General features: G+C 51.1%; 7 protein-coding genes across 7 annotated transcripts; 5 read left to right on the top strand and 2 right to left on the bottom strand.

The window, feature by feature from the left end:
* Nucleotides 1-562: 562 nt before the first annotated feature.
* TRIVIDRAFT_115925 (uncharacterized protein) lies at nucleotides 563-1752 on the bottom strand (the record flags this gene model as incomplete). The annotated part of the gene is made up of 2 exons (XM_014095547.1): nucleotides 563-974; nucleotides 1037-1752. Coding segments are annotated over 2 exons (1128 nt in total), but the record flags the coding sequence as incomplete, so codon positions are not given.
* A 4080-nt stretch (nucleotides 1753-5832) lies between these two features.
* TRIVIDRAFT_119946 (uncharacterized protein) lies at nucleotides 5833-6788 on the top strand (the record flags this gene model as incomplete). Its single annotated transcript, XM_014095546.2, has 2 exons — nucleotides 5833-6064; nucleotides 6124-6788. 2 exons carry the CDS (start codon nucleotides 5833-5835, stop codon nucleotides 6786-6788), a joined length of 897 nt encoding a protein of 298 aa, XP_013951021.1.
* Nucleotides 6789-9530: 2742 nt separating this feature from the next.
* TRIVIDRAFT_227673 (uncharacterized protein) lies at nucleotides 9531-10658 on the top strand (the record flags this gene model as incomplete). Its single annotated transcript, XM_014095545.1, has 3 exons — nucleotides 9531-9733; nucleotides 9791-10523; nucleotides 10575-10658. The coding sequence occupies 3 exons, from the start codon at nucleotides 9531-9533 to the stop codon at nucleotides 10656-10658; spliced, it is 1020 nt and encodes a 339-aa protein (XP_013951020.1).
* Nucleotides 10659-13341: 2683 nt separating this feature from the next.
* Nucleotides 13342-16081, top strand: TRIVIDRAFT_206408 (uncharacterized protein; the record flags this gene model as incomplete). Its single annotated transcript, XM_014095544.1, has 2 exons — nucleotides 13342-14073; nucleotides 14150-16081. The coding sequence occupies 2 exons, from the start codon at nucleotides 13342-13344 to the stop codon at nucleotides 16079-16081; spliced, it is 2664 nt and encodes an 887-aa protein (XP_013951019.1).
* Nucleotides 16082-17233: 1152 nt separating this feature from the next.
* TRIVIDRAFT_65432 (uncharacterized protein) lies at nucleotides 17234-17782 on the top strand (the record flags this gene model as incomplete). Its single annotated transcript, XM_014095543.1, has 1 exon — nucleotides 17234-17782. One exon carries the CDS (start codon nucleotides 17234-17236, stop codon nucleotides 17780-17782), a length of 549 nt encoding a protein of 182 aa, XP_013951018.1.
* Nucleotides 17783-18047: 265 nt separating this feature from the next.
* On the bottom strand, nucleotides 18048-19418 carry TRIVIDRAFT_217084 (uncharacterized protein; the record flags this gene model as incomplete). The annotated part of the gene is made up of 1 exon (XM_014095542.1): nucleotides 18048-19418. The coding sequence occupies one exon, from the start codon at nucleotides 18949-18951 to the stop codon at nucleotides 18238-18240; it is 714 nt and encodes a 237-aa protein (XP_013951017.1).
* A 1385-nt stretch (nucleotides 19419-20803) lies between these two features.
* Nucleotides 20804-22761, top strand: TRIVIDRAFT_87758 (uncharacterized protein; the record flags this gene model as incomplete). The annotated part of the gene is made up of 2 exons (XM_014095541.1): nucleotides 20804-20992; nucleotides 21075-22761. The coding sequence occupies 2 exons, from the start codon at nucleotides 20945-20947 to the stop codon at nucleotides 22200-22202; spliced, it is 1176 nt and encodes a 391-aa protein (XP_013951016.1).
* Between the last annotated feature and the right edge of the window lie 5206 nt (nucleotides 22762-27967).

Here is a 27967-nt window from a genome sequence, read left to right as displayed (position 1 = left end):
AAGGTTGTTAACAAACTAATTTCTTCATCGTAAAGATATCAACCGTTTCACAACTAGGTATACGTTTATAAGTTGTCACCAAATCTCAAATTGATAGCCGAGATTTGAGAAGTGGCTACCCTGTAGCTGTAAATAAAACTTGTGGGCAAATGCAACGTTATAGTATTGAGAGGCAAAATGACGCAGCAAACAGAGCAATGTGTTCAAAGTAAGGCAGTATGGTTTATTCGATATCCAAGTTTACGGCATAAGAATGCTTCTTCGTACTTATGCTCTCTGCTGGTTGGTGGCATTTCGCCAACCATCCCTCCACCAGCGAAGAGCGGCATGATTGATATTATCTATATGACAGCTTCATCATATTTCCTGCACACTGGAATCTGAACCGAGTGACGGAATCAAAATAAGACGCTATGATAGCTCGACACTACAAGCCAATCCATTAACTCATGGCATCTTCCAGCTTAACATCATCTTGCCGAATTGGTAGCTCTCCCTGGAGCACTCCTTGACTTGGAGGCTTCGACTGACTTCTCATCCCGTTTCCGTTTACCTCGCCAGACTGCTTGATATGCCGATACACCCTGACCGAGCCATCCTGCCCCGCAGTCGCCATCGTCTCTCCGTGGACATCCACCCAGAAGCACACACCCTCATGACCATGCACTCGCTGAAGCACTTCCTTGTTCTTGACGTCCCATAGTATAACATCTCCATCCTCGCTCGCAGAGGCAATGAATGCCTCGCCATCGAGGACGCCAAAACAACCACCAATAGCGAAACTCTGGTTACAATGACCTTGATATGTCTTCTTGACACTGCCCGAAATATAGTCCCATAAGCGAATGCAGTTGTCGAGGTTGAACGCAAGAATAAACCGGCCGTTGGGAGAGAAACAGACGTTGGTTACAGCCGGGTTGTCTTCATGGACTAGAGTCCGCAAGCACTGACCGGTCGATGTGTCCCATACACGGCTTGACAAGTATTAGCATATTTCATCTCAAATTCGTATGCACACAGGATACACAAAACTCACATCAACCCGTCCGTTGAACAGCTCACGACCAAAGTGCCATCACGACAAAAGTCAATGCCTGATACAGGGTCGCTGTGGGCGGGGAGACTCCTCATCAACCGTCCAGCCCGTACGTCCCAAAGGAATACAGCTTCGTCATAAGACCCACTGGCCAAAATGTTGCCCTTTGGTGAAAAGGCCAAGCAGTGAATGTAATTGTGATGTCCTCGCAGCGGCGCCATCTCCTGGCCTGCCGATTTCCGAGCCGTCGTCTTCGGTCGCCCTGTGACTCGATCCCATAGCCGGATTGCCTTGTCATCGGAGCCGCTCGCCAGTGTGTTGCTGTCCGGAGTCCACGCCACGCAGCTTACGCCAGCCATGTGGCCAACCAATGTGTCCATATGAGCCCCCGTGGCGGCATCCCATATCTTGACAGTCGCGTCGGCGGACGCAGAAGCGATGAAGCGGCCATTCGGGGAGATGCGAACCTGAGAAACCGCCTTGGTATGTCCGCGGAGCACTAGGCGCGCCCTGTAATTGGGCCTGAGCGGCTCTCTCGGAGGATTGAGCTGTTGTGGTTCTGGAGAAGAGGATTCTGATCTCGACTGGGTTGTAGACGTGGGCGAGCGTGAGCGGTGTCGAGAGCGAGGGGTTCTTGAGGGAGACGGTGTCGAGTGGACAGGCGAGTGTGAGCGCGTCCTCGATCCGGAGCTCGATGCTGATCGAGACCGACGAGCCAACTCCGAGGGAGGCCGCGATGGCGACTGCGACCGAGAGAAATCGTTGAGATATTGCGCCTTGGTTGGGCTCTGGCTCAGGCCACCGCCGCGCTGCGACACTCGTCTAGGCGGGCGGAAGTCGTCTGGATCCCCCGCCAATACATCGGGAGAGCTCGACCGCGGAGACGGAGTATCGCCGGTCCTTCGTCGTTTGTATGGCGGAGGCGTGTCCCTCGCCAGCTCGTCGGGAGAGCTCATGGTTGACGTTCTGGAGAGGACGAGGCTGAAGCTTAGGAAAGGCTGGCCAAGAGCAAGGAAGGCTTTGGGATTTTTTTGTGGGCCCGGTCGCGTCACAGGGATTTGCATTTGGAAACAGCCACGAGCATCCGAAGTACGTACCTTTTTGCATAAGGGGGAGCGGCACTCCCGTACGGGAACAGGGTACAGGTATAGAATTCTCTCGCATTCTCTGGAGATGCCCCCGATGGAATATTCGCGTAGAATTATTTACATACAGCTACCTACCAAGGGGTTGGCTCATTGTACTCGTGCGTACGGACAAAGGCATAGAGCTACCCAAGTAGCAAGGAGCAAGCAATAGCATACTCGTAAGTGTCAATCTGATGTGTTAAGACACTCGCCTACAGAGCGCAGCTTGAACCTTTGCTGCCCATGTCTTGGCAGATGGGTCGCCATTGATCTCAGATCCTAGGCCGCATGTGACAAAAGAGTTGCAGGGTATATCGATCTGACGGTGCAGATTCTGGAAAGCAGATAAAATTGTCTCCCTGCACCTCTACAGTATGGATGATGACGAGGCCCAGCATTTCCTAGGATGTTCGTAATGCTGCGAAGGCGGCGTTTGCCGTGAAACAGCCCCGTGGTTCTAGAGCATTGGCTTTGCCCCTGACAGGTCCCTATCATTCATCTTGACGAGTACCTACACACTATTGGCATTCGATGCAAAAAAAAAAAAAAAAAAAAAAAAAAGATCCAGGATCCTCGGGTCGTATGGATCAATATTACATCAGCCTTAAACCAAATATTGATCAATGGTTTTCCCGTCGGAGACTTGTGCGAAAAACTAATCGTGGTTATTCCAACTCATACGGCGTGCGTGCCATGAGAAAGAAGGTTATACCTTAATTGAGTGCTTTTTTCTCCATCCCCTTCCTGCTCCTCGTATTAGTGCCTGCAGTTCGAGCCTGAGGAGCGGATGCCGCTAATGGAATTCCGTCCAGAGGGTAGCGAGCAGTCGAGTAGTGTTGCAGATAGATGTCTCTCATCAGCTGGACCAACCGTCAATTCTTTTTGGATGGATCCGTTGAGTCATGGAACAAAGGGTGGCGTCTAGGCTTTGCTTCTAGAAGAGGCGGAAAGGAAATGAGCTAGGGAGCACGACAATAAGGTGCCGCCATCTTGCATTCGGGGCTGGCAAAGATCTTGGCAACGATGAATGCCGATGGGCATCCACCACCTGCCTGTCTGAGGGGAAAAAGGGCTTACGAGCTGCCATTTTCTCGAGATAAAATCGCAAAACCCCCGAAGCGACGGGGCACGATGCATGTGCGGTACTCTAAGCTCGGAGTACAGTATGAGCACTCGTACGAGTACGTACACGTAGCACCTCACTCTTTGCACACCGCCCCTCCTAAATTTCGGCGAGTACCCGAAGGGTTCTGGTGATGAAATGAGGGCTCGGACGGGGATGCTGTTCCGCATGCCGCCATTAAAATGAGAGGCGAGGAGAGGAGAGCATTTGCGCGTTTGCTGTGACGGCCTGCATGAGTGGTTGCAACGCGCCGGCGAATCGCAGCGCGAGCTGGCAGCGCTTCAATGCACCTCAGCTTTCTGGGCTAGCGAGGGGCGTTCGATAGCCTGTGAATCGGGCATTTCCTATTTTAGCAGATGGATCAGCGTGAATCCAGGCACAGGCACAACGGCTGTCAGCGGCGAATCACTCACTGTAACCTGCGGGGGGATGGAGCTGGCTAAAATGGCCCCGGAGAAGCCACTTATGCATTGATCTTACTATAGTCGAACAAGCTTCAAGGTTTGCTGCTTTGAAAGCGACTACAGCAGCTTAGTTCTAAGCATAGCCATGAAAAAAAGGGCCTGGTCTGGGAGAGACACAGGGATCCCGTTGCGACACGCACGCCACACGAGCCGCAAATTGAGTGCCAGCGCTTACTGGACAACACTGGACATGAGCTGGAGCTTGAAGAAGGCATGGGCGGTTGAGTGAATGAAGGAGAAGCGCAGAGAAGCTTGGACTTGCTTCTGCGGCACTCACACAGTCACACTTTAATTACCAGCCGCTCCGACGACTGGGATGGCGGGATTGTGCCTCGCGAATCACCTAGTCTGGACGCCACGGCGGTCTGAGACAGATTCTTCTTTAGCTGAGAGAAGCTGAATGAGAGCTGAGGTGTGTGATTGAGGCTGGCCCTTTTAGCGCTGGCGAAACAAGCATAAGCAAACAGCGATTGAGGAAAATTAGAGGCTTGAGGGCTAGAGTTGGCAGCATCGCACATGGCAGGGCTCGTCTTTCATCATCGACTCGACGAGGGCAAATTCCAGGCCGCTATTGCGCGATATTCGATAACGGGCCGGTTCCAGCAGCGGCTGTTGGATGCATGGATGGATGGATTGCGACGAGAATTTTTTTTTCTCTTAGGTATCAATGCGTCAACGGGTAATAGCCAAGGCAGCAAGCCTAGCCACATGAGTGAATGCGGCATCCCATACCAGCCAGTATCACGTCAGTCATTTACTCATTTACTCACCTCGGCCAACAACCAACCAACAACAACAGCAACAACAGAAGAAGCACGAGCAAAAGAACCTTTGCAACTCCCGTACAGTCCGGTTCGAGCAACCGTCCATACCATACAAGTAAAGTAATAGCTTCGGAGTACGAGTACAGGTACAGACATAGAGCACGCCTAGCCAACGTGACGTTGGACGGGGAATGGAGCCCGTGCTCGTCTCGTGGCCTGGCGATACGGAGCAATATCTTGCCAGACCGAAGCCAGTTACGAGCCGTGAAATAACCTGGCTCAGCCCTGTCTGCACCTCATCGCTAGCAGCCAATCAGCAGCGCGCGCCAGCAGTGTAATTTGCTTTTTTGCCCCTGACGGCCGGCGCCCCGCTTTTGCCGGCCTGGTTGCAGATACGTGGTTCGTCACTTTGCTGGAGGGCTCCTGCAGGAACAGGAACAGGAAATGGTACCAGACAGGACGTCTCCATATCCCAGTTGAGGCTAGAGGGCTAGCTCCAGCAAGCAATGCCCCCTTAGCCCTGGCTCGGACCATGCACGTACAGGTACTGACTGGCCTTGGTAAGTGCTGGGTATAGTACCTAGGTAGTGACTCGTAGCTGTACGCCATGGTCTCATTGCGAGGCAATCTCACGATGGCTGCACCTTATCACCAGGTACGGCATTATCTCTACCACTGTCTCATAGCTACGAGTATACTGCTGCTCGTATTACTGGTATAGAAAAGGACTTACCATTTATTCATAGCACTTGGTGGCTGGTTTCAATCAATCGCATGGGACGGTAATTTCCTGTGCTGCGATGCTGCAATGCGCTATGCATGTGCCATTGATTCGTTTGCTTCCTCCCAGCCAGCAGGGGCTCGGCCAGTCCAGTCCACGCCAAAATTCGCATCCACTTGCGCACAGCTCGCCTAGCCGCGCTATTGCGGACGCTGGGATCAGTGGCTACGAGGCCATTCCATCAGTGCCTGTCCGCTGTACTGTACCTAGACCCGTACTTGTAAGCAGCCTGTGAGCGAGTGCGTGTGCCGGGCGTCTGGCGCAGAGCAGAGCAGGGGGGGTGCGTCTCTGCCTAGGCCCTCATGAAACGCTCAGGTGCTCGTGCTTATTATCTCACCTCTCCCCCATTCCATCCACCTGTTTCTTTTCTTGTTTCTCCTTCACCCACACTCAGGCTCAGCCGCATAACGCTCCTTTCAGCTTTTGCATACCAGTCATTCTTTTGTCTTTACGACAACCACACTCTTTTTTGAACCATTTTCATTCATTCTTCCTTTCACCCCAAGTAACTTCTTTGTTCAACTTCACTTCGCCAAAATGCGTTTCACTCTGACTGTCCCTGCTTTCCTGGCTCTGGTCTCCTCGGCCTTTGCCCAGACTGCTGACTTCGACCCCATCAACGTGCCCACCAGCAACGAGGTCATCACTTCCGGTGCTCCCTTCACCCTTGAGTGGGAGGTTCCCGCCAAGTACGCCTCCAACACCATCACCATCGAGCTGATCGGAGGCCCTACCCAGGCCACCCAGCAGGTTCTCGGAACAATTGCCAGTAAGTTGATGTTTTCCAGAGCCCAGCTGCTCTACTCGGTTGCTAACTTGGCCAACTAGCTGGTGTTCAGAACAGCGCCAAGACCTTCGTCTGGAACGTTGACGCTTCCCTGGGCACTCAGGCTTTCTATGGCCTCATCTTCCGCTCCGAGCAGGACACCTCTGTCTTCCAGTACTCCAACCCCTTCCACATCAAGGCTGGAAGCGTCAAGGCCAGCTCCTCTGCTCCCTCTGGACCTGCCCACACCTCCTCCTCTGGCGACTACGGCAACCTCCCTCCTGCCCACACCTCTGGCAGCTACGGAAACCTCCCCCCTGCGGACACCACCACTGTCACCACCTCCACTGGTGTCAAGACCGTTACTCTGGCCACTCAGTCTACCAGCGAGGCTCCCGTCTACACTCCTCCTCCTGTCTACACTCCTCCGGCCGTCACTGATGTCACCGTCATCCTGAACGCTACCACCACTGTTCCTTGCCGCAACTCCACTGTTGCTGCTCCCACCACTCTGCAGAGCGCCACTCGTCTGCCTCCTCCTCCTCCCAGCTCTCCCATCTACGTTCCTCCCGGTGTTCCCACCACTACTGGTTACGCTGCTCCTTCTGCTCCCTCCGCCCCTGCTGTCACCTCGCTGCCTCCCATCCCCACCAGCGCTGGTGCCCGCGTTGGCGGCAGCGCTCTGGCTCTGATTGCCTCTCTGGCCGCTGCTTACTTCGCTCTGTAAGCGGGAGATTATGTGAGAGATGTACGGAGATTTCGGGTTTAATCGGATTGCTGTGGTTTTGACGCCAATTTCAGTTATGGGAGCCAACAGCTCTGGTTTTTACAGTTGATTGCACATATTTTTTACTTGGAAAAGGAGAAGAAGATTGGTTCCGGTTTTGAATCTATCTAGATATATTGCGGTGCCCGACGTCTGTTTTTTTACGGAACCATGTCGTTTTCAATGTAGGATACCTAGCGCCTGCGTGTTAATAGATTGGTTCTTTCTTAATTGATAATGATTTTACGAGTTTGCTCTTCTTCTACCAGCCCATGTTGTCGCCATGTGAAGTTACAAGCCAATATAGGACTCTGCCTCATGTAATCGAAGCTTGATAGATAGCAAGTGCTCATTGCAATTCTCTTGGAGCCAATGGTGGATTTCCCACCGAGGCTACTACTGGATGAGTATTACAGTAAGCGACGATCTCTCCTCTCCCTAGTGATGAGACATGGGGAGCGGTTGAGCGGCTATATGCTAAAACGCATGACATGGGACGGGACCGGTTGTTTTGGCGATGAACGCCTCAACAAGGCAATTGATCTACGCTCCAAGACAATGACGCATGATGAAGAGACATTCGCCCTGCTTGTGAGATCCATCATGTTGTCTCAGACATTGCGACATGATCCAGCGGCATCCCTTGCTTGTGTCTTTGCCATTATCTTCACACTGCTAATTAGGGATATCAGGGACGTCATGATGAGTACCTCAGCACGCATCAAAGTTTGTCCTCATAGTTAAAACTGACCACCAAATGCAAGGGCGGTACAAAAGGGGGTTGTGTGTGTTTTTTTTTTTTTTTTAACCGACCTGCCTCAGTTGGCTTAACGCAGGAACGTCGCGCCGCGTTGCGCGCATTACATTGGTGCGCCAAAATGGCGACGTCGCAGAGAGGCACTGGTGTAGTGTGTGCCTATTTTTGGGTTGACTGGTACCTGTGTTGACCTTTTTTTTTTTTTTTCTCCCGTCAAATTTCTTTTTTTGGGTGTGGCTGGCTCTAGGGTGGGAATGGGGCTGAGCAGACGTCTTAGTAACTGCGAGCGACAATTGTGTGTGGATGGTGTGGCTCGAGCGACTGTTTTTGTTGCGAGGTGCTTATTTGCAGTGCTACTATATTATGGCTTTGGTGAGATTGCTTACCTTAGGTACATGTAGGTGTGAACCTAAAGTATACTGATGTATTTTAGGCCCAGAGAATGGCATCGCGTGACGATGTCAGGCGATCGCGTAGTAGAAAAGCTGCATATTTTAGTGTACAGGTAACCTGTAGTAAAGACGGGCGGCCCCTTCATATAATATACTTTCAGCGGCTCGGCGCGATTGAGGCTTGCGTAAATGGTGTGTGAGAAGAGTATCTACCGAGTTGAACATTGCTTGAAAGAATCAACTTGCATGTTCAACGGATATCTGCTTGTTGTATTCCGTCTCAGCCGTTTCACCAAGGTTGTCCATTGAACTTAAAGTCTGGTGGTCTCTATACGGAGTGACAAGCCGCCCAAACCTGGCTGTATACCTAGGTAGTAGGTAGCGTACCAAGTTACGTTTGAGGAGGCTTCAAAAATCTCTTGGAAGGAGTTCACCGTTGGCGATAGCAGCAGATAATGAGAAGTACTACCAGGTAGGTGGGTTACGGCAACAACAGGTAGGTAGAATATTAGAAGTGGGTTGAGTGAGCAGCGGCTACGATATCCTAATACAAGACCACTACGAAAATATGAAATATACAACAAATGCAATTGCTCCCTCTGTATCTCACTATGAACCGTTTAATACTGTCGCTCCAATTTGAGATGGTGATTATTAGCCACTCACATTATTTAACATGTGTACCGTTCACGGACAATGTTGAAAGTCCAGCTACGTGTCTCACTTACGGGGTGCAATACAATGGGGTTGCTGAGGGACTGGAATGCTCCAAACTTCCCCGCGTGTTCGTCTCCATTTTCAGCTCCATCTCCACACAATGCAATACGTTGGAATGGCGAGTAGCATTCTGGCCTCATTGCCTGTTCTGGACGTCTCACTTGAACTAATAAGGCTACGAGTAATGCTGTATGGTAACGGACAAACACTTATAAGACTACCTGTAATTGAATGGTTCATGATGCTTCCAGCGCACTTGAAATGTCTGCCTGTCAACACCATAGATAACTAACTAATTAGATCAGCATAGCAATGATAAATCATGTATTAATCAGTATATCACCACAGCTCAAATGCTTATTCGGTGGTCCTCGAGAAGCCCAATCATTGATGCTTGGAGCTAAGCCATAGCTGGTAAGAGGGGCAACGAGCGCCGGTTGACGGAGTAGAGGGGCCTCAATTTTTTTTTTTTTTTTTCGCTCTCACATGCTGGGAGACACAATGGCAGCCACAGCTCAATCATTTCCCTCAGAGTTGTCCCATATCTTAGGCGCCTCTTGTCGCCCGTCTTGATTGAAGCATTCGCCAAAAGTCCAGTGGACGCATTGCCTGTAAGGCCGCCAGCTTTTCTTCTGGCTTTTGCGTGGAAAGTCAGTTGTGCTGATGTCATAAAGGGTCGCATTCTTCCCTCCGACTTTGGTGGGGTCAAGAGTCACACTCGTCATCCTCCAATTTTTTTTCTTCGTCGCAACTAGAGGTGAGCAATTCTTTGAAAGATGGTGCAAACTCTCCGCTAATATAGCAATTGAATTGATCTTGTTCCGCAGTCACATCACCATGTCCTCTCAAGAAGCCCCAAAGACCTGCAAGGTCATCACGGCCGAGACAATCGCAAAGAAGCTGCTGCTCGAGGTCAAGGAGACCCTGGCCAAGATCCAGGAGACTGGTAGCAGTGCCCCGACCCTGGTAGCATTCCTTGCAAACGAGGACCCTGCCGCTGTCAAATATGCCGAGTGGTCCAAGAAGACTTGCGAGGAAAAGTGAGAACAGAATCATGTTGCAATCTCTACGGCAAAGGTACTGACAACCTCTTCAAGTGGGTTCAACTTTGAGCTGCGCATCGTCGACAAGGATATCCTCGAAGAAGACATTATGAGAGCCAACGACGATGATGCCGTCGACGGTGTCATCGTCTACTACCCAATCTTCCCCAAGAACCCTACCCACGACAAGTATGTCCAGGAGACGGTTGACCTTTCCAAGGATGTCGAGGGATTGCGCCATAGCTACCTGCACAACATGTACCACAACATTCGCTTCCTGGACGCCCCCGAGAACAAGAAGAAATCCATTCTGCCTTGCACCCCGCTGGCCGTGGTCAAGATTCTTGAGCACCTCCAGATCTACAACCCCATCCTCGCTTACGGCAACCGCCTGTTCGGCAAGACTATTACCGTCATCAACCGATCCGAAGTGAATGGCCGCCCTCTTGCGGCTCTGTTGGCCAATGATGGTGCTACAGTTTATTCCGTAGACATCACTGGCGTTCAGCTCTTCACTCGAGGCCAAGGAATCAAGAAGCCCCGCCACCAGGTAGAGGATAAGGAGGGCTGGGGGCTTGAGCAGTGCCTGCCATTGAGCGATGTCATCATTGGAGGCGTGCCCGTCGAGTCATACAAGGTGCCGACGGAGCTCATCAGGGACGGTGCTGTGTGCATCAACTTTTCCTCTTACAAGAACTTTGATGGAGTTGCCGTCAAGGACAAGGCATCCATCTATGTGCCATCTGTCGGAAAGGTCACAATCGCCATTCTGCTGAGAAACCTTGTGGTGAGTGTATTTTGCCCTTGAAACTGAAAATTTGGTAAGCTAATTGAACAGCGCCTGGTTGCGAACCGCCCCGCCAAGGAGACCTTGGATAAGAGCACCATCCAAGCCCGAACCGAAGCCTTTGCCGACGATTGATTTGATTCGACGGATCCAAGACAGTAGTCATAAACAGACACACTTTTTCTTTCTCCCTTTCTTAAAGACTAAAACAATGGCATATTACTGGGTGGGCCATGCAGGGGGGCTTCACCTTGATTTTGAGCTCCGGGGCAGGAAAATAAAAATAAACAGAACAAGATGGCTGGTCGATCTCGGCCCGCAGCAGACGCAAGCAAGGCACGATGTTTATCTAGATGGATTTGTGAAAAGTTTCGAGGGGTACCTAAAACGGGGAAACGAAAAAAAATCTCATAGAAGAGTTGAGGCATCTTGTACCGCTCTGTAGAAACAGGATAGCTGGGCCAAGGATTCTCTCGCACGCACGTACAAGTACCTGTACAACCGATCCGGTGCATTTGGCTCCGTATTGCCAGGCTGAATGACTTGATGCCATTCGAGCTGTTGAGTGCAGTACCAGTACCAGTACCAGTACCAGTACCAGTACCTGTACTAGGTACTAGATTTAGCGAAGCAAACATTGGAAGCTTGAGGTTGGCCACATGCAGAGCATTTGGGATGGTGGAGCCAGACAATGACGCGGCTTTTGCAAACGAAAATGGCAATGAAACATTTTGAAGGCAAAGATAACCCACGGATAAATGGGAAATAGGAATTGACTAAATTACACGGAGGGAGAGTGTGTGTGAGGGAGAAAAAAGTGGCACGATCTACCGTGGTTGTTTCTTGTTCTTTAGGTTTCTTTCCAGGTTTTCCTTTTCCAGGGCAGGTTGTTATTGTCGTGCATTGTTTTAGGCGCATTAGCTGCTTACACGGGCACCCTCGTACAGCTGAATTTAAGGTGCAAGTACCTGTACTCCGTAAGCACGGGCTGGATACGACGCTTTTGACGGATATTAGATCAGGCCAATGGGCATCCAATCAAGCAACCGAGTCCCTGTCAGGACTAGCACAGGTACCAGGCAGTGGAGCTCAGGTACCGCCCCAGAAATGGCTTAGCAAACCGGTCGATAGCCGCGTCTTTGGGAAAACGAAACGAAACGGAAACGGAGAGAGATTACGAGCATCGGGGTAAGATTATGCGGCCCTCCACCGCATTGACTGAGAGGGCAGTAGTAATACCAGTGCAGGTGTTTTTTTTTCTGATACGAAGGGGGAGGGGGAGTGGCTGTATTTGCATACTACTAGGCATTATTTACGGAGTACAGAGGCCAAGAAGGGCGGACGGCACGGAGAGTAACATGTACTCGTGGGTAGCACACGGGTGTGTACTTGTACAAGCCGGACTCGTCGTAGTAATACTCGGAACGTCGTATTCTTGAGGCCTTTGAACTGCAAGGTAGCACAAGGATGGGGCACATTCTGAAGCTATTTCGGATCAGTATGCGAATGGTGTGCCTGTTGGTGGCGGCAACCCGTGCGGCCGGTTGGGTGACTTGCCAGCAGGACTAGGACATGTCGTGATATGGGGATTTCTTTTTTTTATATTAACCGGCCGCCTGCATCTAATATCACGCGCATACGTGCATGCAGCCCGCCATTATTAGTATTACGGTAGGACTCGTGGGTAACGACCCGTTGCATCCGTTGGGTCGAGTGTCGAGTAGTATCGAGGTCAAGCAGTGTAGTAGGTGAGGTACTAAGGGAGTACGTGTAGGTACTTGCTGTACTCCGTACTGGTAGGTACCTAAGATCAAAATGCAATTGGCACCTTAGTACCTTGGTCCTTGTAACCCTCAGTGTCTCGTAAACCAGCAGATCTTCTTGAAAGCATGGACATCAAATATACCAACAAGGCAACAATGCGCATCACATCGCTCTTCCATGCCAAACAATTTCAACGCATTAAAACCCGCTCCATGCTTTGCACTGGCCTCCTTAGTCACCCCGCCGGCGCCCTGATTGGGCTTCTGCGCTCTGCCTAGAGGCTGCTATTCGCTGGGCTCTAGCTGTCTTTGTCCCGGTCCGCCGCACTAATCGCCCTAGAAGAGGCCCTTTTGGATCATTTCTCAGGCCCCTGTCCACCAATCTCCCTCCCTCTTTCGATTTGCGCAAAGTACTTGTATGTACCTGTAGGGCGGCCCGAGCCACGAGCCACGAGACCGCAGGCCAAGTCGCAGTTTTTGGCGGGCGATGCCTCTCTTTTTCGCGACGGCCTCTCTTTGTCAAGGCACTTGCGGGTTTTCATTCTAGTCTTTTGCTTCTCCGGTTTCTTGTGCTGCATTGCTGCTTGCTGCAACGGTGGTCTGGGCATGCTCTGCTCGCCTCGGCGTTGCCAAACTGCACATTCGACAACGTCGCTTCTTTTTCCCCAGCTCTGAAGCCTTTCCCGAGTCCTTTCGCCCGATCCACTGTCGCTCCTTTCTTGTCTCGTGGCGCACCCGATCGATCTCTCGGAGTTTTTGAATATCTCGCCCGTCCCGTTTTCTTTGTTGACTTCTTCGTTGAAGGCACGACAGCGGCCAAGCCCTGAATCACCGTCGTACAACTCTTTTCCGTTACCGCTACTCTGGATTTACCTTTGTTAGGCGCTTGGACCGTAGGGTTGCCGCATCTGAACCTGTCTTGCCCCCCAGGCTCGGAAGAATAAAGAGGACGAGGGGACCAGACCAGACCAGACCAGACCAGACAACGACCTCAACAGCAGAACATCAACACTTGACTTGGAGTGCCGCCACAGCTAAGCTGAGCCGCCGTGACGATGCAGTCCATTGCCACGAATCGCTATGACAACCGACAGGATGCTCGCGGCACGGCGGTTCCCTATCCTCAACCTGCGTCTCCCACCCTGACCAACCCAGACATGATCCTGCCCGACTATGACGGCCCCGAGACGTATCACAGCCAGCCGCACACGGGCCCGTCGCTGTGGAATAGCGGTCATCACATCGAGGATGGCTTTCAGTTCACCCAGGAATTCTACGCCAACCCCGATCCCATGTCAACACCAATCATCTACGGCAACGGGACCATGCTTTCGGACATTGGAGAGGTCACCGAGGTGGAGAGCGTCGTTGGTCCGATACCGTCTCGAAATGCGTCCAAGCGCTCAAACCACAGCTCGGGCGACGAAGGCCCGTTTCGGGCCTCGCTGACTGGGGGAAAGAGGTTCATCCACCAGCGGCTTCAGCAGCAGCGCCAACAGCAGAACAAGGATCGCGAGCGGAGGATGTCGACCGAATCGACCAGCACAGTCGGCACGCACGACGGCGGCGCCTTTGTCGACTTTGATGACGCCGCCAGCCAGGGAGGCGATAGTATCTTTCAGGGCGATGACGAGGAAAGCGTGGCATCTGCATACGTAGAGGGGACGCCTGCCTCACAGCATCTGCGCGCCTTTGATCAAATGTCTGGCAGGAGATTGAGTGATGATGGGACCTCCATCAGCAAGCGGGCTGAGCAGATTCTGGCCAATGCTAAAATGAGATTAACTGTAAGCTCAGCATATGGAGTGATGCTTTTCTCTATGAGAGAGTAAGGACTGATGATAGTTTTCTTTTCCCCTATAGCATATGGAGGACAATCTTACCCGAGCGAGAACCTTGAGCTATTCATCTGTGTCGGATGGCTCAACACCATCACCTACCACGGCAAGAGCTCCCACATCCCTTCGCAAGCCGGGTATAACGCCGTCCCCAACGAACCCCTCCAAGGGCACGAACGAAAACGGAGCTGCTTTCGGAGCGACTTATGGAGCACAAAAGGTATCGGGTTATCCTCAACGTTCTGCCAGTGCCCTTGGCTCTGCAGGAGGCTATCGACGGCCCTTGCCTACATCTAGAAGTATGGACGGCCTAGGGAGCACGTCGGCCCAAGGTACTCTGCCGCACTTCCATTTCTACCACCTAGACAGCAATTTGGAGCCCCTGGGCGAGGATGGGAATGCTGCTGGCATGAATGGGAACCATAATGGTTCACGGACGACCACCTTGGCGAGTCCTACGATGGGAGCGTTTTCCGATTTGGGACTGACTCGATCCGCCTCGGCATCCCAGATGCGTGATCTTCAGGATCAGCTGAAGGGCTTGAAAGGAAAGATATCCACCCTAAAGGAGCAGGCGAAAGCAGATAGCATGAGGCGTCGCAGTCTTCAGAGCCTTCGCATGCCGAGCCCCTTTACTAATGCCACCTGGGAACCAGGTTTCGCGGACCCGCGTGGTGACCATAGCAGCAGCAGCGACGAGAAGCTGACAGAGGTGGAATATGCCAATGGGAACCCTGCCAATGGTGAAAACGACTTTGAACTAAATCAACCCGAATATGCGGCTGAACCTATTGAAGAAGAAGTAGAAGAGGAAGAGGAGCAGGAGGAAGAGGAAGAGGAGGAGCAGGAAAGCGGAGAAGGAGAGGGAGAGGAAGGGGGAGCCGGTGTGAGTTATGAGTATCCTCAAACTCCCGAGCCCCAGGACAACTATGAAGAAGGCTATGAAGAAAGTGAAACGCCCAAAGGCCGAGCTTTGGCCAGCCCATTGGACATGAGCCAACAAGAAGTAGCCAACGGCAGCCGGAGTTCTTCGCCGGCCGAGAGCGTTGCTACCGAGTACACGGAAGCTGAATCGAGCCCCGGGGCCGCCCAAGATGGCTACTCCAGCGAGAGCGAAGAGTCGCTCTATCACGAATCTTTCCAGCAGCAAATCTCCCACGAAGACCGAGAAGATGCCTTTGATTATGAGCACTTCTTTTTGCACTCTGCCATGGGCACCTTGGGAGGACGACGACTTCGCTCAGAAAGCGTGAGCTCAACGGGCTCGGCGGAAACGGCTCGTGGCCCAACACTGTCGCATAAGAGGAGCAACAGCGCAGATTCGACAGCGTCTATCGACACGTTTGCCACGGCTGCCGAGGATCCCGCGAGTCGTAGTTCAACGGCCCAGTCGGGGTACAGGGTCTATACTGCGGCTGATATGTTTAAGTTTGGAGATGCCCGAGAAAGACACGCGAGATCATTCCGAGATTCTTCAGCAGACAGTGACAGAACTGTCTCTAGCCAAGTACACCAGCGGAGCAGCACGATGACGATGGCTCGGCCAACTAGCAACAGCTCGATCAAAAATATGCACCGCCCGTCGTACTCGTCCTTCGAGTCGGTCGGAACAAACAGGAGCTTTCCACTCGTCAACAAGGCCAAGCTAAACGGCGGTATCTTGACGCCCAGCGGCTCTCCCGATGAAGGGCTGAAGCGGATTAGAGACTCGCTATTGACCGATGCCTCGAGTATTTACTCTCAAAACAGCAGCAATGGCCGAGGCGGACAATCACCTGCGCTTCAAGTCCTGTCCAAGGACGTCCAGTTTACGGTGGAACGACTGGTGGCAAGTCTCGGCAAGTGTGTTCTGGCGTTGGGTGAAGCGGACGGAGCTCATCCCGGTGGCCATGAGCTATACAAACGGAGGATCGAGGCAGCCCTGCGTGTCCTCGAGGGAGAGGTTGAGATTCCTTGAGCGGGAGTTGGGTGAATTTTACGACTGCAAAAATATTTGTGGCGGGATTTGGCTTAAAAGCTTGCTCTGGGAATATGCAAGGAACTGGGAGGAGTATTGCCATGATTGGAGAAGGGGACGTCGAGTAGGGGAGGGGAGTGGACAAACTATGATTTTAATGCGATCCAATGCCTGCTCACGGCATGGAGAGCCTACACCTTCGATACCCTTTTTCTTTTTCTTTTCTTTTCTTTTCTTTGTCTTTCTTATTTCTTCTTAATTTTCTTCTTCCTTTTCAGCACTTTGCAGGACTTTGTCTGTCGAGCGTTTTTGCTTTGGAGGCGATGCTTGCTGAGACGAATTGCGATGATGACACGACTGCGGTGGGAGGGATTCTGTCTTTGGCAACCACCTGGGCTAGCATATAGAAAAGAATAAAAATTGAATACGTCATGTAACTGATACTTTTTTTCTTTTTCATCGTGATGCCTACGATGCGAGAACTACTAATGGAGATGTGTAATGAATGAATACTTTTGCAAGGTACAGAGTAGTGAAGTCATTCTCGAGCTGCTTAAAGCATAAAGATGGTTTAGCGCCGAGGGAGCATCACATGCAAACGGGGCACGCAAAGTTAGCAGCTACTGTATTTTCCCACGAGTTTAGTGGGCAGCAGGCTAAATCCACGGGAACAAAAAAGAGCGGGGGTGTCGAGGGTCTCGAACCAACAAACCAGGAGAGTTTAACAAAAAAAAAAAGGAGGAAAAAAAAAGAGGCAAACAATCCTAACCAGACGAAGCAAAGGCTCAACAAAGACGCCATCCTTGACCCAAGGCCAGAAGATCAAAGGGGGGCCACGCAGAAGATCCGAACTTGACCCGGCCCGAACAAGCTGCGGGAGCATCCCCAGCTGACAGAGGACGAGGCAGAGCAACGAAGACCGCTGCGTATCTTATCACGGATCCCTGTCCACTTTGTTTTTTGAGAAACTTGTTTGTGTGGTACCCTCGTGGGATTTTTCTTTCTTTGTTTCTTTGTCTATCTCTTGCGAACTACAAAGACAGACGGACGCAATAATACCTGCGCGTATCGACGGAGACAGCACCGACTAGCTTCACGCAACTCACCTTCAACAACAAATAACAAAAACATCACCACAAAGCACAAAAGGCCATGGCCGAACCGGTGGTGAAGCAGCTCCTGGCATCGTTCCTCCCCCCCGACGTCGTCGCCCTCATCGAAACACACATCCTCGACCCGCGCTCGCCCATCCAGATCCTCAAGCGCCAAGCCCTCGCCCTCGCCCGCCGCGGCGCCTCGACCGTGACGCCCCTCGTCCAGCCCGTCGCAGAGCGCGGCATGGCGGTCCTCGCCGAGCACCAGGGCGCGCTGGACCTGCTGCTGCCGCTGGCGACCATCGTGGCGACGCTGGTGGTGCTCAACTGGATACGGCGGATCCTGCTGTGGTGGACGCGCCTGGCGATGCGGGCGGTGCTGTGGGCGGCGCTCGTGGCGCTGGCGGCGTGGGTGTACAACCGGGGCGTGCTGGTCAGCGCGAGGGACGCGGCGGTTGTTGGGGCAAAGGTCATGGGGTACATCGCCGTGCTGAAGAACGTTTGGCTGGATGAGTATAAGCGGTACGAGGGACAGCAGGCGAGTGGGCGATGGGACGAGTACTCGGCGAGGAGGAGCGGCGGCGGCATGTATAACCAGGCGAGGTGAAATGGGCGAGAGACGGACGGGGGCTTGTCTTGGAAAGAGGATCACGAGGAGGGGAAGAAATGGGAAGACAACATGAAACTTATAAGACATGAGACATGATGTATGGATGTATGATGCGATGGATGCAAACCTGGGAGACAATATCAAGGCTGGGGGGGACGACACGAGTTGGTTCGGCAAGGCGACGGCGCGTCTCCTATTACGGTGTTTTTTTGTTACTCTTTTTTGGATGGATGAATTATTTGTCTTTTTTTTTTTTTTTTTTGCTTTTCTTTTTAAATGTTTCAAGATGCAGTTCAACGGGGGATCAGTTACCTCCCGTCAGGCAAACAACAAAACGCCGTCGCTATGCATTATGCTCCCAACCAATGAAACTATCTAAGCCACCTTTTTGTTACCCTATTGATATCCATTTTGTGTTGTTTTTTTCTCTCTCGAACCCATTGCAAAACACCCTAGTCCGCCTCGTCGTACTCCTGCTCGTCGTCGGGCTCTTTGGGATCTTGAGCTTCGTGATACTGGATGCAGTCATCAATGTGGCTGAGGATGCCCCCAACGCTGTCTTCGTCCGTAACGTCTAGCTTGAGGTAGTTAATCATGCTGAAGCTCTCAATGAGACCGGCCACGGCCCTGTTGAGGCGCCGGAAGCTGGCGCCCTTCATCACCTGGCTTTTCTCGTCGGGCGGGACAGATTCGTCGTCTTCCCCTTCTGGCCCTTCGGTTATTCTCCTGCTACGCTCCAGGGGGTCGTCGTCCAGGAGGGCTACGTCGGGTGTCAGGAAGCGCTTTAGGTCCTTCTTTTTGACCTGGTCCTTGATCAAGTCCATCTTGGACAGAACGTTGATGTGAGGAACCTCGAGCATGAGCATGGCACTCATGGCGCTGAGGGTGCCGGCGAAGAACTTGGCCCTGTCAACGACAAACGTCGCCTCGAGGAGATAGACGGCGGCGAGTCGGATGTCCAGAGCACCGGACTGCGACAGGAACTTGACCAAGGTGGGCAGAATCGGAATGTGCGTGTACAGCTCGATCTGGCCGGGCATGTCGATGATGATGAGGTACTCCTCGGTGAGGGAGTCGAGGGCCTCGGTCAGCCAGTCGAGATTCTCCATGAGGAACTCGAAGCAGTAGATGAGGCCGCCGTTGGGCCCCAGGCCCACCTCCTCCATGGCATCTTTGAGGGAGATGAGCTCCTTGATGTCGAGATCGGGCTGGTGCTCAAACGACTCGGCGGCGGGGTCGAGGTTGATGTAAAAGGCCGACCGGCGGTTGAGCTGCAGATGGGTGATGAGGGCGGCGCAGAAGGTGGACTAGACGGCAGCGAAGCAGCAGGTCAGTGTTTTGGAACTTTGGAAACACACAATGTCTCGGTGGTATATGGAACAGCATGGCATTGGGAGGAGAATCATCACAACACAGCATTGCATCATAGCATCGCAAGGCATCGCATAGCAGTGCATAGCAGTGGCCGGTCCCCCTTATCGCAGTAAGACGGCGGCCCGGAGGAGCATCGGAGGGATTCCCATGTCGACACGATGAATTACGGGCATCGGCATCGGCATCAGCATCAGGACGTCCAGCCCCCTTCGCTCGACGTTGTGATCAGGCGTAAGCGCGCATAAAAGCAGAGCCAAAGCAGACAAAAGAGACAAGCCCATACCTTGCCCGCCCCCGCAGGGCCCATGACCATGGCGCCAAACTTGCTCATGATTTGCAGCCGTTGACTATATATACATGTACGGTACTTTGGTGTGTATCTTTTTTTTTTTTTCGTCGCGGCGGTTTCTTTTTGGGGGGGCAGAGAGAAATGGCTGGCGGGCTTCCGGCGCCGAAAAAAAAAATATCAAGGGCCCCAGCTTAGTAGATCGAGCTTTCGCATCTGGCGTTGGCCACTTTTGTTCGGCGGGTGTGGGGTTTTGGCACAGAAAGAAAAAAAAAAAAGACCCGAATCGGGGGGCCAAGCACATGCACGTTGCAGCAGCTTAGCAGTCAGATTCGTCGGCGGGAAAAGGTTGGAGGGAAATGAAACTGGGCGGCGGGGTCGGCAGGAATTGGTACAGAGTACGGAGGGGTAATTGCTTGGCTGTGTGTAGATGAGAGTACCCTGTACTTGGGTTGAGGACCCTGATTGCATGTGCGCATGTACCTAGCACTCGTACTACTACGTACTCGTATACGGCTTGCTGGGGGAGGGAGGGATCGTCTTCGTCTTACCTGCACTGCAGCACTGCAGTAATATTGGAAGGAGTCACTGCAGAGCATCGATGGCTTGTTGACGTGAGATGGCGCAATTTCTGACACTGCACGCACCGCTGCTAGGCTGCCATAGAGGGGTACTTGGGGCTTGTTTGCTTGTCCGGCCGGTTGCAGAGGTCACTGTCTAACACACGCCATCTCAGGTACGCGAGTTGGGCGGCCCTTTTCTGGTTGGCGCCGTTTTTGGCCCGAGTCGAGTCACACCAGACCTGCCCTGAAATTGGCACCGGGCAAGTTCTATCGTGATACATTGCCCGTTGGGCATCATCGAGGACACGATTGAGCCAACCCAGAGGAACGAAATAGTACCTAGAAACGCAGCAGAAGATACCTGTACTGCCAATTATTCTCGGCTGGGATACCAATCCTACCTACCAAGTAGCTCAGTTCCTTGCAAATATTATATTGACCCCCAATGCTGGTTGCGGTAATTTGGACAAGACAAACCATGTCCGTCCTAGCACTATTCGGATTCTTTCTCCCAGCTTCTTTTTCCAAATCCCAACATTTGCATGTGCATGGTGTTGCGAGCGGGGTGACGCTGGGTGACGCTGGGTACCTGCCGTGCCCCGCCAAACTGGCAGCACTCCCATGTATCCGCCGGTGCGAATACGACAGTCCAGCGGTGCATTTTGCCCCGAGTCTCATTTTTCTAAGACATTATCTTATCCATGCCGTGCTTGGCCGCCCCTCTTCCACCGACCACCGGGCCTAGATAAAAGTCTACGCAGATCCGCCGATTTTTTTCTCGCACCCTTCCTTCTCCTCAGCAATTTCCTGTCATTTCTTGCCAGTTCGCCTCTTTTCTCCCCTCGCGCATTCTCCTCGAGCGATTGTCTGTCCTCTTCTCCTCTTTTCTCTTCATCTACCCCTCCACACACACACACACACACACAAACCGCCACAATGTCTACTCCCAACGGCGTTTCCAAGTCAGGAACTTTCCTGTTCACCGTAAGCAAATCCCCCCTCCCCTCCTGAAAGTACCAATTCCAGCTTGCTTGTTTGCGCAGCTGCTAATTCCTCCTCCTTGCAGTCCGAGTCCGTCGGTGAGGGTCACCCCGACAAGATCGCCGATCAGGTCTCAGATGCCATCCTCGATGCCTGTCTCGCTGAGGACCCTCTCTCCAAGGTTGCTTGCGAGACTGCCACCAAGACTGGTATGATCATGGTCTTCGGTGAAATCACCACCCAGGCCAAGCTTGACTACCAGAAGATTGTCCGCAACACCATCAAGGACATCGGCTATGACGACTCCGAGAAGGGCTTCGACTACAAGACCCTCAACCTGCTCGTTGCCATTGAGCAGCAGTCCCCCGATATTGCTCAGGGTCTTCACCTTGACCAGGCTCTTGAGAGCCTCGGTGCTGGTGACCAGGGTATCATGTTCGGTTATGCCACCGACGAGACCCCCGAGCTCTTCCCCCTGACCCTCCAGCTTGCCCACAAGCTCAACGCTGCCATGTCTGCTGCTCGTCGTGACGGCTCCCTCCCCTGGCTCCGTCCCGACACCAAGACCCAGGTCACCGTTGAGTACAAGCACGACAACGGTGCCGTTGTCCCTGTCCGCGTCGACACCGTCGTCGTCTCTGCCCAGCACTCTGCCGACATCACCACTGAGCAGCTCCGCAAGGAGATCCTGGAGAAGATCATCAAGACCACCATCCCCGCCAAGTACCTTGATGAGAAGACCATCTACCACATCCAGCCCTCTGGCCTCTTCATCATTGGTGGCCCCCAGGGTGATGCCGGTCTTACCGGCCGTAAGATCATCGTCGACACCTACGGTGGCTGGGGTGCTCACGGTGGTGGTGCCTTCTCCGGCAAGGACTTCTCCAAGGTCGACCGATCTGCCGCTTACGTCGGCCGATGGATCGCCAAGTCTCTGGTCGCTGCCGGCCTTGCCCGCCGTGCTCTCGTCCAGCTCTCCTACGCCATTGGTGTTGCTGAGCCTCTCTCCATCTACGTCGACACCTACGGCACCTCTGACAAGACCTCTGATGAGCTTGTCAAGATCATCCGCGACAACTTTGACCTGCGTCCCGGTGTCATTGTCCGCGAGCTGAACCTGACTCGTCCCATCTACCTCCAGACTGCCAAGAACGGCCACTTCGGCACCAACCAGTCCTTCACCTGGGAGCAGCCCAAGCCCCTTAAGTTCTAAGCAGTAGCTGCTACTGCACGCAGAGTATTCAACAAGCTCTCTGCAACGTGATTTACAAAATGATGTGTTTTTTACATGTCGATTTTTCATCAGGCACATTTAGGCGGCGTACGGTTCTCAACGAAACCTGAAGGCTTTTCCCATTGGGATTTACGGGAAAGCGAAGGTGGTTTCTGGCGTAATTTTCTTTTTCTTTGTTATCAAAAATTCACATATACCAGGGTTACTTTGGGGAATCATCGGGGGGCGTCTTTCAACAAAGACAAAAGTCTGGGATTAATTGCATAGACAGCAACAGGGTCACGTCTGCAAAACGGATACACACACTTATGAGCTACGCTAATGATGGGTATAAACAAGAACTGGCGTTTTCGGGAATTAAGAAGAAGTTCAACATCTTTTTTTCCCGAGTTCTCTTGACCGAGCTGCTGAACATGCAAGTCAGTTGTCGGGGTTGGAAAACAGGAGAAGCTGGTTTATCGGGAACAATTTCATGGCTCGGAGAGTTTATTTTAGACATGAGACTTGATAATAGAGCAGCCCGATTTCAAGGCACACCATCCTTTCTGACACCTTTTGTGAATGTTTTCCTATTCCTTCCCCTCTTAAGCTTACTGCCCCGGATAAGAAGTCGGAGGACGACATCCTTGTATGACTGGGGAACAGAAAAACCGCCGAATGGATGACAGCGGGAAAGCAGAGATCCACCGCGGAATACCTAGCAAGTTATTAGGCCAGCGTGTGCAAAGTAGTCGTCGATTTATGCATGCTGGGCGTTCGAATTGAGAACAATACGTCGAATGGCATTGTCACGATGTACGAAGTTATAGGACAGCTGTCTTTTATGTATGTGATGAGTCATGGTGAGGTTATCTATACAAAAGCACCATTTGATTGACAATGCTAACGAAGAAGAGATAATGGAGGGACACAAAAGCAGGATGATGGAGCTTGAGGAACGTGAGACTGAAGATGCCGACAAGAATACTGACCAGGGATGAACAGGGGGGCTTACGTGAGATGGGAATCCTACAGCTGCAGTATGCATTCACCTTCCATCTTGTCTATACCTGCAGAAATCACGGCGCTTCAATGAATGGCACAGTCTGATAAATATTCGTGATGAGCTCGTTTGGTGTTTGTCCGGTTGGCCATTTCGTGGGGGGAGAAGAGGGAGGGGATTATGATTGGGTGGCTCGTTTAAGGTACGTCTTTAAGATGTTGCTGATCACTCTATTTGTTATACCATGGCTTTTCTTTTGTTTGATTTGTATATTCAATTGATGCCAAAGAGGGCGTGTGAGATGCCATCGGTTACGGAGACTAGAATAAGGAAGAAGAGAGGGGGGGGGGGGGGGGGGGTGAGAGTGCACGGATTCGGTGTTGGGCATGATGTCAGGTCTGTCTGTGCTTGGCAGGGCGTGGGCGTGGGTTTAGTACTCGTACGAGTATTTCGGATCTGGCCATTGCGGAAAAGTTTGTGTTTTCTTTTCTTTTTCTTTTCTTTTTCCTTTGTGGGTGTTTTCCACACAACGTATGGTGGAGAGGCGGTGAAGCGGCGATATGGAGTATTATATAGATTCACGAATATTATATTAGCAAACTTGTGAACGAGATCAAGCACCGGTTTTCTAACTGGTGGTGTAAAAATAAAGATTTTGGAAAAAAAGAAAAAAATGATTGGCAATTGAATCAGAAGTAATGGGATGGTGCACAGATATACCAAAGTTATCTGCGATGATATAATGCTCTCTCATGTGTCTTCTTTCACAGAGCTTCTCCTACAGTCCATCATAAACCAAGAGTTGTATGAATGTGGATCATGTAACGGCTAGTTTGTTAGGGTTAATCTCTTTGAGAAACATATGCAGAGCTGATGCCGTGAAAAGAATGATTCGTCGGCCAGAAGAAGACGGCTAGAGTGATGAGGAGTCGTCAACAGTCTACTCAAGCAGCATACCACCCATCGAGGCTCTACGAATCCCGGCGCATTATCTCGAGATGCATTCAGCTAATGAGAACACCATTTAGTCTTTGAAAGTGTAGTATTTTGTCAAGTCTCTGTATGTGGCAGTTCCGTGATCGGTGATGAGTGCTGCTTAGTCGTCGTGATTCATATGGCGGGGGGCTGAGAGTAGCCAATTGGGAGCAGGGCTTGAAACGATTAGTCAGTTTCAAGACCGCTTCTAGGAATTTACACATTATGATTCACTATGTGGTTTTGTTCTGGAGCTTTTTACGCAGGAGGCGCGTGGTTTGACGTCTAACACCCCAAACTACCAGTTAAGTCAAAATGAAGATGAGACAAAAAAATATTCGTATCTATGAGAGATAGTCCTTGGCATGAATACCTTTCAATCTCAATGGACACCTATTTGTTCAGCAGAGACCTCCCTGAAGTCGTCAGCAGTCGTTGGGTGGTATCTTGGCCTATCGTGAGTGTACTCTGTTATTGTTACATCAGTCAGAGGACACCGGCTTGGACAAAACGAGTATGGAACACTGTCATTTTAAGAGAATATATGAATTTTAGGCTACTTCATTTGATAAGACAGAAACTTATTTACTCGTGCAGTGAACCGTGTACCGGATTAAACTGAAGCGCATTCCAAGTCGTCTGGTCGACTCATGATATATCTGTGTATGGCTAGTTTGATGTAGAGATACAGATGGCCATTTCTCTCTCTGTTGGCTACGATGAATTTGAACGGCCGCATGCACATAGCCCGGTCTAAAATGGTATTTGCGCGATCCTCTACAGTGTCCAGCATGACAGTAAGTGCCATTGTCCGTGATGATGATTCACAAACAGGTGAAGGAATAGGAGCAATCAATACGGTCATTAACAAGCAGTTTGCTGGTCAACGCTAGTTTCTCTATCTTGTACTCTTGTACTCTTGTATTTACCTCTTGTTTGGAGACAAAAAGAGACCTAATATTGCAGCTCCTGTAAAAAGAGGCGCCATACTATTCTGCCTAGCAGGCAAATTAACCAGACAAAAGACGCTGGCTCTAGTCTTCGGTTCGCCCGTCATATTAAACAGTCAACTTCTCATGCTATTCCCGTAGATAGTGGCTGCACAAGTCTTCGGTAAGCCCTCGACCTGGCTGAAGAAGGCGCAAGAACTTACTCTTTACAGACATCAATCAATGGCCATTGTGACATGCCCAGATCCCCGGGTCGCGCGACTTAAACGCGGCGCCGGTGCTTGGTAACGGGCAGACTAGAGACACAGCTGACAAGCCTAGTATCCCCAGAGCAATGGTAAGGGATGTAGGGTATACGAGGGAAATGGCGTCTTTGTTCAAGCTAAGCCGTCGGAAAGACCTCCGGGGGGCAACCGAAAGCGAGAAAGACGCGAGAAGGCCGAGGTGGCTGCCAGTGTTTGGTACTAGTGGTAGCTGCAGATCTACGAGAGAGTAAATGAAGCTATCTCGACTCGCCTAGAATAACAATACCAACGGTATGGTCCAGCCGAAGCCTGACAAAGAACTATTCTGTATTCGACTCCCGTTCGGCTGGTACAGCTGATGCGGACTCGGAGCAGTCTCCGCTGGTGGGGTTTTGTTAGATAGATAGATATCGTACCAAGCAAATCATGCCAGTGTGAATGGTACGATACTCCTCTTTTCGTGGTTCTGTTGGATGTATCTATTGTATCCCGCAATTTCAATTTCCACACGTAAATGGGATTTGCATCTATTCACCTTGGCCTCTGCCAATTACAAAATCCGCTTACAAATGCATTCAATTGCCTCACATGGAGCCATGCTCGTACACGTAACATTGGGTGGAATTCGCCTGGATTTCTTCAGCTGGAGAGTTCCCCATCTTTCTCTCTGCGGGTGTATTGAGCCATTTTCCAATCAATTAGTCAAAGTACAGCCAATTTTCTCCCGTTCGTATGAAGTACATTAGCTTGCAGCCAAGAGAATTAAGCTGATGTCTGGCTTCTTCCGAATCCCACAGCTCTGGTTGACGGCGTTCTGTAGGACACCGGTGTTCAACCCCTTCCCTGGGCCCGCCTCCGTCGTACATGGAACATCCGAGATGTCAAGCTGCTTCACGCCCTCAAAGAAGAGACACGCCCCCCTTCTCTACTCCGCTTCTCCTTTCTTTTTTCTTATTCCCAGGCAAGCCACCGCGTTGGCGGCAGGACCAGCGCCGAACCAACAACGACGGTGGGTTTTCCTTACCATGGCTGCGGTGCTGGGAGGGGCGTTAAGCACAACCAACTACCTGGAACTAGTCTAGCTAGCTAACAGTCCTGATGATTGAATCAATGGATGAATGAATGGCTGACTAGATTGGCTCCAGAGATGAGTAAACCGAGATCTAAGATGATGACGAAATCTTACTTGCAAGACGTGCTAATTGTCTGCATCGAGGATCTGTCTTCATCGCCGATCCAGAGAGCTGTACTCGACAATAGCTCCTCATTCTGATTGACATTATGTTTCGCTAGGTTCGTATTATCATTTCATGTGAAGAAGTGTGCACGATCGCCACTGAAACATGTCTTAAAGAGGACAGGAGAAATTTGCAAGCAAAGTACACAAAAGACGATGTCTCAGAGTTCTTCGATGAACCAATTGCCCCAATAATAGCCCAAATGCCAACAAGACGTACACTAAAGACGGAGGGTTGAGGCTTGGGCTTGTACAGTGTGAATCCATATGTCAACCAGCCTAACAGTTCTGGTATGGTTCTAAGTCAGATTCCACTTTCGTTTATTTTCTTGCAGTTATAGAAGCCAAAGCGGCATTGCCGGTGTCAAGTTCATCTGTAACCCAATCTTAATTACTACGTCAAACACCATTATACAAAGGGCCATATTCTGGGCGCCCAGAGACAGATATCATAGTGGAAAAGAGATGTTTCTAAGGTTGACTAAGCGGAACCGTGTTATTGTTATTGTGACGAACCGGTATACATATTGTTGTCGTGACATTTATTCGCCTCATACCATTTGTCGGAATTGTCGACGGGTGAAAATGGATCACGTAAAGCTTACGAAAAACAGTGAAAATGCACCCTCAATTTACAGCTCCATATATTTCGTCTAGGTCATCTATAATAGAGCCGCTGTACAAATTAATTCACGTAACCTAGGCCTTATCCGAATTTTACATGAGAGGTATAATAAAAAAATGGCCAATCATAGACTACAGACAGCCGGATTCTGGCTGGCCGTTAATTACAGTCATGGCACAAAGATCCAAGAGCCTCTGAGTGGAGACTTTTCTCTTCCTAGCGTTACTGTAACACTCTCTGAGAAGGTCTTCTTCATTCATCATATGATGGCTCATGATTTTTTTTATTTTTAATAAGAGGAGACAAAGAAATTATATATCCAAAGAGACGGAAGAGTTTCTCAACGCATGGGGTACCATTTGCCCCAAAGGGACCCGCCCCACTATAGGAAGCCGGGAGGAATAAGCCAAGACAAGCTGCTTATAAAATGTTACTAAATGCTTTACAGCAAGTTGATGGGATATCGGAAATAGAGTCAAGGAATGACAGAACCAAAGAATGGCAAACCAAAGAATGGCATATATACTCTGTCCAGAGACGAAGAGACATGTCTCAATCTCAATATTGAGCATCACTTAATAGTCACTCACTACTTGGCGTTTATTTCAACTCTCAACTGCAAATTCCTTCCACCTCTAAGATGAAGCTTGCTTCTATCCTCGCAACGGGTGCCGCCACCCTTTTATCTATCCCAGCTGCGATTGCAAGCCCAATTGCAGACTCTCGAAAG

This window comes from Trichoderma virens (assembly GCF_000170995.1).
Source record: "Trichoderma virens Gv29-8 chromosome Unknown TRIVIscaffold_90, whole genome shotgun sequence".
In the NCBI taxonomy this organism is placed as follows: domain Eukaryota; kingdom Fungi; phylum Ascomycota; class Sordariomycetes; order Hypocreales; family Hypocreaceae; genus Trichoderma; species Trichoderma virens.
This window is presented reverse-complemented; position numbering and strand designations above follow the sequence as displayed.